General features: G+C 41.6%; 1 protein-coding gene across 2 annotated transcripts in view; it reads left to right on the forward strand.

Moving 5' to 3' along the window:
- Window positions 1–13,549, forward strand: part of tub (TUB bipartite transcription factor) — a 233,152-nt gene that overhangs the window by 190,225 nt on the left and 29,378 nt on the right. For both annotated transcript variants that reach the window (XM_072272540.1, XM_072272541.1), the window contains 2 exons: window positions 7,054–7,218; window positions 11,012–11,133. In XM_072272540.1, coding sequence (XP_072128641.1) covers window positions 7,054–7,218; window positions 11,012–11,133 — 287 coding nt within the window. The remainder of the gene's footprint in view (window positions 1–7,053; window positions 7,219–11,011; window positions 11,134–13,549) is intronic.

Raw genomic sequence — 13,549 nt, forward strand, 5'->3', positions numbered from 1 at the left:
GAGAGTGATGGGGGGCGGGTAGCAGTTGCTAGGAGGTCTAACATGCTGGGGGAAGAAGCTGTTATCCAGCTGCAGAGTTCTGGTTCTTATGCTGCAGTACCTTCTGCCTGACGTCAGGAGGTCAAAAAGATGGTGGGAGTGTTGGGAGGGGCCTTTGACAATCTCAAGATGTGTTCAGGAACAATCTCACAAAGGAACTTTTGTCAAGCTGAAGAGGTTTTCTCACAAGGGTTGACTCTACTGTTCATTAACAATGGAGATAAATGTTAAAAATTGAGTTTTAGTTGATGTAAACCATTGTTTTACTTTTGTCAACCGCATGTGCATTTTTCCCAGGATTTTTGAAGCATTATCATTCACCATTGTAATGGAACTTGTGTTGTTGGGGAGAAAATAGGTTCAAACAGTTAGAAGGCACTACAAGGCAACAATTGACAATAGTGAGTATTAAAAGGTATGAATAAAAATTTACTATAAAACTGCAACAGGGACTATGTTAAATGTCAGAATCCTGTTCACTTATTTTGTTTAAAACACAGGATCAGTTTTAATACCACTGACATTATGTTATGAAACGTGTTGTTTTGTGACAGCAGTACAGTGCAAGACAAAGCAATTATTCACAATTTAAAAATAAATAAATAGCGCAGAACAGGAATCTCAATTAGTAGTGTTCATGATCCCTTCAGTAATTTGAGAGTGGGGGGAAGAAACTGTTCTTAAAACATAGAGTGTGGGCCTTCAGGTTCCTGATCCTCCTCCCCAATGGTAGTAATGAGACAAGGGTAAGTCCTAAGTGGTGAGGGTCCTTAATGATGGATACCAGCTTCGTGAGGCACTGCATCTTAAAGACGTCCTCAATGGTGGGGAGGCTGGTGCCACTGGCAGGCATGATGGAATGTTGCTTGAGTTTTTTTTCTTCAATGAAACAGGATGGAATCAATTTCCCTTATCTACTCTGGGTAAGTATTTAGCTTCCGTATTAATTGTAAGTTGTTCTATTATTGTCACATGTGCATGTTCCTAGCATGTTTGTTTTGCATGCCATCCATACAGAATATTTCATCACATCAGTGCACTGAGGTAGTAATGGAAGGAATGCAGAATGAAGTCGTCCAGTTACAGAGAGAGTGCAGTGCAGGCAGGCAAAGTGTAAGGCCATCTCAAGGGAAATTGTGAGGTCAAGAGTCCATCTCATCGTACTGGAGAACCATTAAATAAGTGTTATAACAGTGGGATGGAAGGTGTGATTGAGCCTGGCGGTACATGCTTTCAGGCTTGTGTAACTTTTGCCCAATAGGAAAGGGGGGGGGGGAAAGAGAGAATGGCTGGGCTGGGTAGGGGGTTTGATTATACGGAGTGCCTTTCTAAAGCAGTGAGAAGTGTAGCCAGAGTCCATGAAAGAGTGGCTAGTTCCTATGATGTGCAGAGCCCTCTGGACAGCTGATTGATTGCCTTTCTTTTAATGTAGATAATTTCACATTTTCTTGGCAAAGAAATGATAAAATGGATTAAAGATAATTTCATATCCTGAACAGTGTTCTTTTGTATGACTTGCAAAATCCACAAAATAGGCTGCAACATTTCTGGCAGTTGTGATGTTATATCATCAATATAGCAATGAAGATAATAATCTCCATCACAAAGGTTGCAGAGTATCCTTCTCCGTCAGTTCAGTGTCTGCTGCATTTTGTTGTGTAATATATACTGTTGGAAATTTGCCAGTTAGCATAATAGAATTTGCATGAGTGATGGCCTTTCATGGTTGAACAGTTAGTTCAAAATGCAAAGTGTTGGGGTGAAGCTTGCAGCAGGGCAATGTATGTAGAGTTGGCGGGAAACAAATGGATTAAAAGTTAAAAAGTGTTTGAAGTACCAATCTGAATAGGTGCCATTTCTATGGAGAAAATGATGGACTTTCATGTCAAAAACATTCAATTTATTCATTGACCTTCATTTGAAGTGGTATGGACAAGAGTGTTGGTCGCAAGTCCTGACAACGATAGATTGTTTTGAGTGAGAAACATGGATGTAGTGAGGAGAGCAGTATCTTGTGATTATGGTGTTTAAGGGATATGATATTTAAGATCCAGTCATTTACCTTAAACGTGTGAGGTCCTTATACTTCTCCTGGCACATATCCACATCCTAGAGCTACAATCCTGGCATTAACTTTCAGGGCTACCTACTGCCACTACAGTTTCATCATGTATCTAGGGAGATGCTACCTTTTCTGAGGAACCTTGTCCCCGCTTCCTCCTTTCTATCTCTTCTGTTGTGGCATCCACTAGACTGTAAGCCTTCACGTTCACATGGAATGATGATTCCCAGGAGTTCCCGTTGAAAGCACTGCCAATCAACAATAGAAGTAACTTCAGCTCATATTTCCACCAACAGCAATGGCTGTTAGAGTCATGGTCAAAGTGTCAATCAGCACAAAAACAGGCTATACCGCCCCATGTTAATGCTTAGCCTTGCACCCATCTATAGTAATTCTATTTACTTACATTATTTTCTGCTTCAACCCACCCTGTCCGCACATTCTTCTCATTGACTGGCCCATTTCCAATCACCCTGCTCTCCCTGCTTCAGCCTACGTCCGGTTACAGTAACACATCCCTTGGTCAGCCCCCTTCACTCTGTCCACCCCTGCTTTTGGTTCACGCAATGCGGTCTGCACCCATCCTGGGGCATTCCTTTCAAGTTTGCGCGAGCTCCGCCTTCCTTCTCCCTTTCAGTTACGCATCCAGTTTTCCAGACCCCCTCAGGGTTCTCCTGCTGCTCCCTCTGTGCCTCTTCCTGGTGCCCGCTGCCTCCGTGCCCTGGTAGTTCACCCTCACCTCGTTCTGCCTTCAGTGCAAGCTGGTTAATGATTCGCACGACCTGGTGCACTGGATCACAAACAAGAAAATCTGCTGATGCTGGAAATCAGAGTGACACACACAAGATGCTGGAGGAACTCAGCAGGCCAGGCAGCATCTTTGGAGCCGAAACGTCGACTGTACTCCTTTCCACAGATGCAGCCCGGCCTGCTGAGTTCTTCCAGCATCTAGTCTGGTGCACTGGATGTCGCTTCGTTCCGCTTCCAATCCCCTAGCTTTCCCTGCTTCGCCCTACGGCCGATTACTGTTGCACATTTTGTAGTCTGTTGCTCTTCCACATGTATTACAACTAATTGCCTGACATAGACAGGGTGGAGCTTGCATAGACCTGAAAGGATAAAGGGTGGGTTGCTATTCCTCTTCTGTGCTATTTATTTATTTTTTTATTGTGAATAATTTCTTTGTCTTGCACTGTACTTCTGTCACAAAACAACACATTTCTTAACATAATATCAGTGGTATTAAAACTGATTCTGGGTTTTAAACAAAATAAGTGAACAGGCCATCACCTCATCAGGACCGCACGCTCCGCTCTGCAGTCGCCCTGCCGAGTTCGCCCGAGCTTCACCCACCCTTTATCCTTTCAGGTCTACGCGAGCTCCACCCCGCTGTGTCCGCATCCAGTGTGCCAGATTCCCCTCGGCATTATGCTGCTGCTCCATCTGCACTTCTTCCTGCTGCTCGGTGCCTCTGGGCTCGTGGTTCACTCTGCTGCTTCGCTTCTCCAAGCTTCACTCTACCTGGTTCGATGCCCCGCACCGCATCGCATTTAACACCGCACTTCCGATAAACCTTGCTGTCCCTGCTTTAGCCAACAGCCGATTACAGCTCAACGTGCCTTTGTTAGTCACCCCCATCACTCTCTCTAATCCTGCTCTTGGTTTATGCTACGTGGACCGCATCCGTCCTGACGCATTGTGTTGCTTCCTTTCAGGACCACACGAGCCCCAGCTTGCCTCTCCTCTTCAGGCCCACCCCAGTTGGTCAGCTCCCCCCAGGTTAATCCTGCTCATTCCTCAGCGCTTCATAGTTCGCTGTGACTTCTCAGCTTGTTCACGTTGCACCGTACTGGTGCACTGGTTCATTGTCTCATTGCATTTGGCCCCACTTCCGAATACCCCGCTCTCCCTAATTCAGACTTCAGCCCATTATTGTTATACATTATTTGGTTAGTCGCCCTCCTCGCTCGGTCTAACCCTGCTCCTGGGCCACCAAGCCTCCATACTGCCTGAACTCCACTCTGCCTTCTCCTAGCAGCTTTAGGAAACCCAGACCTGCTGGTTCAAGTAGTGGTGACCATAGCTTCTTGCCATTAATTTGAGTGTTTGGACTTGCCCCCCAAAAGCAGGGTACTGCTTTTATATGGAGCTGCTGAGAAAAAGTGTTAACCAACTCCCTGTGAAGTGCTGACTGTGAGATTTCAAAGTGATTATGCAATCATTATTCAATGCAGATCAGTTGTTTCAGATATCCTGGGGTACCTTACAGTATGACTTAAATTTCTTCTGGACCCATGAGCATGACAGGCCTTTTTACAGAAATTGTCCATTACCAAGTGGCATTAATGCACATGCCAACCATTTTCAGTTAAAAGGCAGATTCAACATGTACTTCTGTGTTAACATTTCAAAAAAGAAGATTAGTTCTTTTAACTGTGGTGAGAGTTGTCCTAATGAATCAATCCAGCTGATTAAAGAACTGGAAGGCTATCCAAGTGTTGAGCAATAACCTTTCCCTGCTTTCCTTTACAAAGAAATTTGAAACAGAGTAATTGTAGATGGCTTCTTTCAATCTGTATTTATTAACAGATATAGCATATATAGCAACTAACTCCTTCCTTCATAGGAACGTTTAGTTTTATTTGAATATTTTTGACAATTGATTTTTCTTCACTAATTGGAATGTTTCACGATGTGACTATATTGACTGACTGACTTTTAAATCACTGTCTAAAGTGAACTAGAAAAATTTGCAGAAGAGGTTGTATTAGTGATGAGTTTACTTAATTTTTTTCTGAAGAACCATGTCTAATTGTATTCCTAGACGGGAGAACACAGACTATTGACCTATTTCATCGTGGTATTCTCCATTTAAATTTTGTAATTTTGAAAGCTGAGAGGTAATTTGTCACCATACAGTAACTAGACAGATAGCTATAATAGATTAGCCAACATCCACAAATGCGAAGTAATATAAATAATCTATCTGCACAATCGTCTGCAAGAACCAGACTGAAAGCAGTCATACTCAATTAAGAGCACAAAATTTAGTCCCTGCCAATTCCTGAAAATCTTCTGGTGCATTGTTTTTCTAAATGGCTGCAGTACGCAGTTTTTACTGTGAGTTTGATTTTCATTTTAAGAAATATAAGATTAACCTTTTCTGATGGCTCAAAAGAGCAACTAGTTTATTTTCTAAAACCGCAAACAACAGGAATTCTGCAGATGCTGGAAATTCAAGCAACACATATCAAAGTTGCTGGTGAACGCAGCAGGCCAGGCAGCATCTCTAGGAAGAGGTACAGTTGACGTTTCAGGCCGAGACCCTTCTACATTTCTTTCTTTTTCCTTGTGACAGAGAATAAGGCCATTCTGCCCACTGAGTCTTTACCATCTCACTAGTTGTCCCATTTCCTCACTGTAACATATTCTCCCTCATATGCCCATGATTTTAAATAATCAGAAACAGTGATTATACAAACATTATACAAAGGTATAGAAAGTATAATTATTTTCAATCACCACACTAAGGTTTTACAAACTGAAAATATCCCAAGTTTACTGGTGAATTTAAACCTAAGCTGATATAAAGACAAGTTACTGTTTTGGAAGATTGCTTTATTAAAATATCACCTGATTCTTTTCTCATTAAAAAGAGGAAGAGTTAAATCAGCATTTCATGTTGATGATTGAATTATCATAAAGGATAAAAAGTTACATTTTGCAAATTAGTATGATAAAATAGGGGTTACTTTACCAGTTAAGGAAATTAAATTTTAAGTGTCATATTTAAGAGCCTGCAGTTCCTTTTTTTTTTACATATTTAAAATGAATGTAACCCTTTCCAGGATTACTGACAGACCTTAAAAATCAAAAAGTCATTTAGCTGCAAATATCAGTCGTCTTTAGATGGTTGAAGGAGCATGTGGTGGCAGGCAATTGTGTGATTCGGTACACACATTTTTGTGACTTTGTCAAAGGAAGAAGAATGAAACCCTTGATCTTATTAATGAAATAAACCAGTAGCTGGGTGTCCCTCATCCTTAATTCATTAATGCCATCCATTTTAGTTTTCTTGTCCTTCGCCTGATCGAGGAAACTCAGTGGCACAGCACTGGAGACTTGGGTTGAATCCTGACCTCAGGTACTATCAGTGTGCAGTTGTAGGCTTCTGGGTTACCTCGTACCTCCTAGGTGTGTGGGTTTGTAAGTTAATTTACCACTGTAAATTGTCCATCGTGAGTAGGTGGGTGGTTGAATCAGAGGGGAATTGATGAGAAGGTGGGGAGAACTTAATAAAATGGGACTGATACAGGATATGGTCGTAATGAGGGCAAGTAGGGTTAGTGCAGATGTGTGGGAATGTCAGCATGGATGTGTGGGCTTGTGAGCCATTTCTGTGCTGTACAATTCTATGACTTTATGACTGTAGCATGATGGTCAGCAGGACTCACTGAAAGACCTGTTCCTTTGCTGTCTCTCTCTATGAATCTCTGTCTTTCAGTAAGAATAATCAAATGATTTGGTGCAGCTAGATAAAGGAACATTCCTTCTCTTGTAGAAGTAGTGGTGTATTTATCTCCAATATGCTTTCAGCATAATTCTCTACCTCCATGTTTATCATAAATCCTGTACTCAGAGATAAAAACAAATGTCTGCAGGAACTCAATGGGTCAGGCAGCATTTCTGAAGCCAGAGGGGCAGTCAGTATTTTGTGAGACCAGCAGCTTGTTTTTTGCTCCAGCTTATAGTATCTGCCGTGTCTTGTGTCTCCATTGTACTCAGAGTTACCCTCGATCGGCTTTCTTTGGAATATATCCAAGATGAACTGCAGTAATTAATTAGCGGCCTTTCTATCGTCGTTTGGATTTTTAGTACTCATTTAACCTAAAATCGTAAAAATGAAGAAATATTTTGCTTTAATATTTAGTTCATCTCTTTTGACCCACCAGGAATCGATGGCCCAGCGGCGTTTCAGGATGATGTCCAGGAGGTGGGAAGTCAAGTTCAAATTCTCACTGTAGGTCAGTCCAGCAACGAAGATGAGGATACTGACACAGCAGCCAGTGTGCAGCAGGCCTCAAAGCAGGACCTTAGAGCAACAATGCAAAAGAAAGGTGAATTAATACGTTTTGCTTGTCAAACAATAAACACAGAAAACTAGATATTGCTCTGAAATAAACTAACCCAATCTATTTTAGTTGGGGGGGGGGAGAGCATTGTTTTGTGCTAAATTTCACTCTGTTGTTTGAATCTAGGAAGGGGGAGGGGATGTTGTTGATGGGAATGTGAGGAAAATAAAACACAAACACGAGGAAAACTGCAGATGCTGGAAACCCAAGCAACACACACAAAAAATGCTGGTGAACGCAGCAGGCCAGGCAGCATCTTTAGGAAGAGGTATAGTCGACGTTTCAGGCCGAGACCCTTCATCAGGACTAACCGAAAGAAGAGATAGTAAGAGATTTGAAAGTGAGAGGGGGAGGGGAGATCCAAAATGATAGGAGACGACAGGAGGGGGAGGGATGGAACTAAGAGCTGGAAAGTTGATTGGCAAAAGGGATACGAGGCTGGAGAAGGGAGAGGATCATGGGACAGGAGGCCTAAGGAGAAAGAAAGGGGGAGGGGAGCACAGAGGATGGGCAAGGAGTTATAGTGAGAGGGACAGAGGGAGAAAAAAAGAGAGAACGAATGAATGAATAAATAAATAAATAAATAAGTGATGGGGTACGAAGGGGAGGTGGGGCATTAGCGGAATTTAGAGACGTCAACGTTCATGCTATCGGGTTGGAGGCTACCCAGATGGAATATCCATGTCCCATTCCCATTCTCCCAGTGGCCACACATTTTAATTCCACGTCCCATTCCCATTCTGATATGTCTATCCATGGCCTACTCTACTGTAAAGATGAAGCCACACTCAGGTTGGAAAAACAACATCTTATGTACCTCTTACTATAGATGCTGCCTGGCCTGCTGCGTTCACTAGCATTTTTTTGTGTGTGTTGAGGAAAATAAAATGGGATTATTGTGGAGTTACTGGTGTTAATAGATGCTTGTTGATAGGTGCAGTCTTGCTGAGTTGAAGGGCTTGTGGCAGATAGTCAGAAAGCCACCCACTTAACTAGCATGATTTTTTTACTTTCATAGCTAGGAGAACAACTATTTAATAATGTTTGGAATACCACTAAGGACACAAATTAGAAAACATAAAGGATATTTTCACAAAAGAACCAAAAGGTTTTTTTTTGCAGAGGGTGGTTCTGAATTCAATTCCAGTCCACAAAAGGTTGGACCTAGGAGATCACTATCTATCCACATACCCCAACCCTGTTCCGTGGTGCTGAAACAGGTCATTACAAGTAAATATCACGAGATCAAATTCTGGGAATTTGTGTCATTAGGACACTTCAATAGGAACCAAGTCCTGTCATTTGTTTAATTTCTTAAAGTTTCCCTCTTATATTTGTGTTTTGAAATGGAGTCCTTATCTAAATCTGTTTAGGATTAAGTTATTCATTTCCTTTCAAGTAGTAAATTTACGTTGTAAATACTATCTCTAACTTAGTCATTTCATGGAGGTCCCTCATATTCTCCTTTGTGTGTGTGCTGTCTTTCACACACACCTTGCTCAGGTCATCTGGCCTCAGAGCCTAGTTTACTAGTTTCTGGGCCGAGGCTTCCACAGGGAAAACACCTTTCAAATGATCAATGATGCTCAGACCATTACTGAGACTTCCCAATCAACATTGTCAGGTTCCGTACCAGGATTTAGTTTCAGACTCCAGGATTGCCAGCTATCAAAAATTGACAAGTTGGTTTTATTATAAAGTTCCCAATGCATCAAGTAAGTTTCCCATTTCCATTACAATATTTATTGATTGGAATTATGTAGCAAAAATACGATGCAACACAATCAAATGTCTGATTGCTGCTATTTATTCTAATCTAACAACAATGTTTTCAGTATTCAAATCTCCCACTCCACTCTACCGTAGGTTCAGATGGATGCCATTGGTCCCTCCAACTCATTTGTTCCTCCAGCAAGCGCTCTACCACTCGGGGGCAACTCACCATGCAGGATTTCTGTTCCTGTTCACTAATGTGACTGTACCCCTCACCAAAAAGCCTTCTGCTGCTGTTGTATTTTTACCCTTCTTGGACAAGCTATTGCTCCATTCTTAAAAGGAAATGTATTCCATGTGTCTGATTTTATAAAAGTTTGAAAAAGTTCAAAAGTAAATTAATAATGCATACATATACAACCTTGAAATACATTTTCCTGCAGGATCACACAGAAAAATAAAGAAATACTAAAGAATCCATGGAAAAAAATGTACATAACAGAGACAGAGTTGTTGGAAGTCTACAAACTGTGAATCAGTTCAGCAATGAGGCAGGTGAAGCCACCCCCACCAGTCTGGGAGCCCAGTGGTTGTAGGGCGATAACTGTTCCTGAACCTGGTGGCATGGAACCCAAGACTCCTGCACCTCCTGCCCAATGGTGGTAGCAAGAAGAGAGGGAGGCGGGTCAAACACAGCCAGACAGGACGGGCTCAGGTGGAAGATCTTGGTTGGACAGAGTGGTGAACATTGGTTTGTTTTCTGTTGTCATGCCTCAGCACTTTAATCCTCTTTGATTCCGGCCCTATGCCCCCTCTTCAGCTGATGGCCATACCCGCATTCCTGAGAGTCATGTTCACCGAATCCTTCAGGAGATCATAAAATCACTAGTTCGTTTAGATGTTTCTAGGGTACATTTCTTAAAAGGAAATGACAGGCTGCAGATTTATGCAATCTTAGTTCAGAAGTAGCTCTAGTAGAATATCAGCAAGAGTAACTACCAGACGGTGGCATGCTGAAACACAGCAACCTCTTCTGGGCCAACCACAGGTGTTTTTATCTTTTTTAAATGGCTTTTTATGATCATAAGTGAACGCTGGACATTAAGAACTTAAAATACTGCAGGTATTCCCCATCAGCAAGTTGCTTGTTGGTGGAGGAGCTGAACTTAACGCAGACCTTGTTGCGGCCTGCTACCAAAAGGCATCGGAGTTGATGCACGAAGGTGGTCTGCAGTCTGACAACGGGAGATTGGCTCAGACGTTTTTCTTGTTGGGTATTGGTAATGTAAAATACTGCAAGTCCGGTTCACTTGTTTATTGGTGAGACCAGAAACGGCCTGCTGTGTGTCCTCGGTTGCAGCAAGGACTAGGCTTCATGCCGTAGACTTGCCTGCTGCAGCAGTCTAGGAGGGGAGACACCAGAAGCAGCGTAGCGCAGCATCCGTGCTGGATCGGGGGCTGGTCCCACTCTTCAGTGCTGCCCTCCTGTGTTTACTCCCTGGAATACAAGCTGGATTGCATGCATCCATGCGAAGGTTTGTCTGCGGACTACTAAGAACTGCTTGTTCTTGCTGACAACATCCATGCATCATCAATTTACGGACATGTCAGACAGGGAGTTGGACTATATGTATATTTTTGTGTAAGTGTATGTTTACTGCTGTCTTAGATGTTCAATGTGTTTTGACTGTACTGTGTTTTACACCTTTGTCCTGGAAGAATGCTGTTTTGATTGGCTGTATTCATGTACGTTTGAATGATAGTTAACCTTGAACTTGAGTATCATACACTGTGCTGTGGATACATGCAGAACATTAAGCTTTAGATTGAGCTCCTCCGGATTTTTCTGATTAGGATAATATCTTTTTAGAGATTCTTGATACGCCAAGAGTGCAATTTCATGAAACCTACCTTCAAATATTTGCATCTCTGGGATTAATCACACTCTTAATAGAAGGTTAATCTTGTGATTTAAAAGTGTTCCATTGTAGGTACAAGTTTTAAATATGGACTCTCTGCATGATTATGTAAGTTGATCATTAACAGATTCCCTTTCCCTCAGCAGGCATTTCCAGTAGCATGAATTTTGATGAGGAAGAGGATGAAGAAGATGAAGTTAGCTCCAGCTCTTCCCAAGTGAATTGTAATACCAGGCCAGGCTCCGCTTCCAGTAAAAAATCCAATAAGGTGTGATTGTGAATAATTGCATTGTTGTTCAATGTTTATTGAGTGGTAAGGTGAAAGATTAAGGAAGCAGAATAATAATCTTCCTATCTCCAAGTTTTATTTTAGCCTCTTTATTATTTTGATAACATGCTTTCCCCCACTTTGTTATCATTTATAAATAAAGGCCTTTCCTTCCAGTGGAGAGTATTTGAGGAGTGAGCCAATTTAGTTTCTTCCATTCTGATCTCTGTAGAACTTAACAGCATGATAGCATGCTCTGTATATTAAATATAAGGATCCTGGTTGAAATAAAGTTGATTGCCAGAGATTGATAGTAGGCAATCAACATTCAACATAAATTATGATCTGCACTCAGCAAACTTGCTGGTGCGGGGGCTGGAATTGGTACAGTAGCTCAGTGAAATATGTCTCATTTCTTCTGCCATGATTGCATCTCTCAGCTGTATAATATGTGACAATCATCTATTTGATTCAGTCCATTGTTGAAACTTTAAATCGCGGCAAGCATTTTTCACTGTAATGAAATTCCCTTTTCTGACCTTCACCCACTTAAAATGAAGTCAAATCCAAGATTCATTATGAAATTTTCAGCCAAGGCTAAAATTAAACTTTTAATTTTCTGTAACTTACATCAGTGCTTGCTCCATTATGTAATCTTAAATCTATTCTTCACCGCAGTAAAACTCCAAAAGGAAATGGAGCAGTACCAATCACCATTTGTTGGTTTTCTGAGCTCATTGATGTCTTTGATAGTATCGATTGAGAAGGACTGTGGAGAATCCTCCTAAATTTGGCTGTCTGGAAATGCTTTTCCCCATATTTTTTGTGGTATTGGGTCCACAACAGATCCTGTATCATTCCAGAGATGAAATAAACGGGGCTGCAAGATTCCTCTGGCATTATTTTCAACTCTTGCACTATTGCACCTCACCTCCAACAAACTACCTGCTAGACTTGATAGGACCTCTTGGGTTTTGGAAATTATTGTACATTTGTCACTTCCACTCCAGAATTTATGTCACCTCAACTTCAGTAATTAAGCTGCATTAGGCAACATCTATTTGCAGATGCGTTTGTCTGATCAATGCCCAACTTGTCATTGATTTTTTCACTGTAGCCTAGAAGAGGATGTGTCTCAACAAGTAAATCCTGTCTACCAACCTGTCCCTACCCCTCTAGATCCACAATAAGATCCTGGAAATGGTTGACTACTTCCTTGTCACTGGTAATGCCTCTTGGCAAAGGCAAACATTGATGGTGGAGTTTGTACCTGATGCTTTGTCTTTAGCACATCAGCAATTTAGCGCAGGTCATCTGAAGAAAAAAGTTGTTGATGATCAGGATCTTAGTTCTGGTGTAAAGATCGTTGTCTGCTAGGCAGCAATGATTTCTGCTCTCCTACCCACTTCAGAGACTCAGATATACCAACCAATGATACCAACCAATGTTGACTCTGCAAAGGAGAGTCAAATGGGAGTAGTGTCGAATTAGTGTAAATGGATCAACAGTCAGCATGCATTCAGTGAGTCGAGAGGCCTGTCCACGTCTGACTTGATTACATAATTAACAGCCCTGTGTTCACTGTGCAGTCACAACTAAATACCCTCACTTATATCGTATAACAGAGTAATCCACTGTATTCCATCTGACACATTTAGATCAGCCCAGCTTGCCAGCAGGAGGCTGCAGAGTAGAAAAGTGGGTAAGCGTTCTCCCAACAAAAAAATTTATTGACTTTCATCTTATTCCCTTATCTTAAATTCTGATATCCTCGGAACTCTAATGTTTGGTTTAAAGCTTTCCAAACCAAGTCCATAGCAACAAAAATTCCATTTACCCAACAGGGAGTGATCACCATCAGGACACAGATCCCTTATTCATCTCTAGACAATGAAAGTACACATCAGAAGGATATGGGCATCATAGTGATGCAAGAATTTACTGCCAAGCAGCTACAGTGACCTGGCTTCAGTCCTGACCTCCGTGCTACCTATGTGGAGTTCTTTCTGTGACCACGATAGTTTCCTCTGGCTGTTCTGGTTTCCTGCACATCATAACGACGTGCTGGTTGAAAGGTTAATTGGCCATTGTGAATTGCAAATGGGTTGTAAAATTGATGGCAGTATGGGGTGACAAAATGACAACAGGAAATCAGTGGGGTAATGGGATTGCTCCATGAGGGGGTATAGTCTTGATAGGCTGAATGGCCCTCTCCTATGCCAGGTGGAAATTATATAGATGACTTAATTTTTGAAAGATATCCCAACTTTTCTTTTTCTGAAAGTCCATTTATCTCTCATCTGGTGAAAAGGCAAAAAGACTTCAGTCCCCAATCTGTTTTGTCCTGTTAAATGCAAGTATTATCAATAAATATAATGTATCTTAACGTCAAATGATGGGAGTATTGATCATGTTT

Source organism: Mobula birostris, chromosome 11 (genome assembly GCF_030028105.1).
Source record: "Mobula birostris isolate sMobBir1 chromosome 11, sMobBir1.hap1, whole genome shotgun sequence".
Lineage (NCBI taxonomy): Eukaryota > Metazoa > Chordata > Chondrichthyes > Myliobatiformes > Myliobatidae > Mobula > Mobula birostris.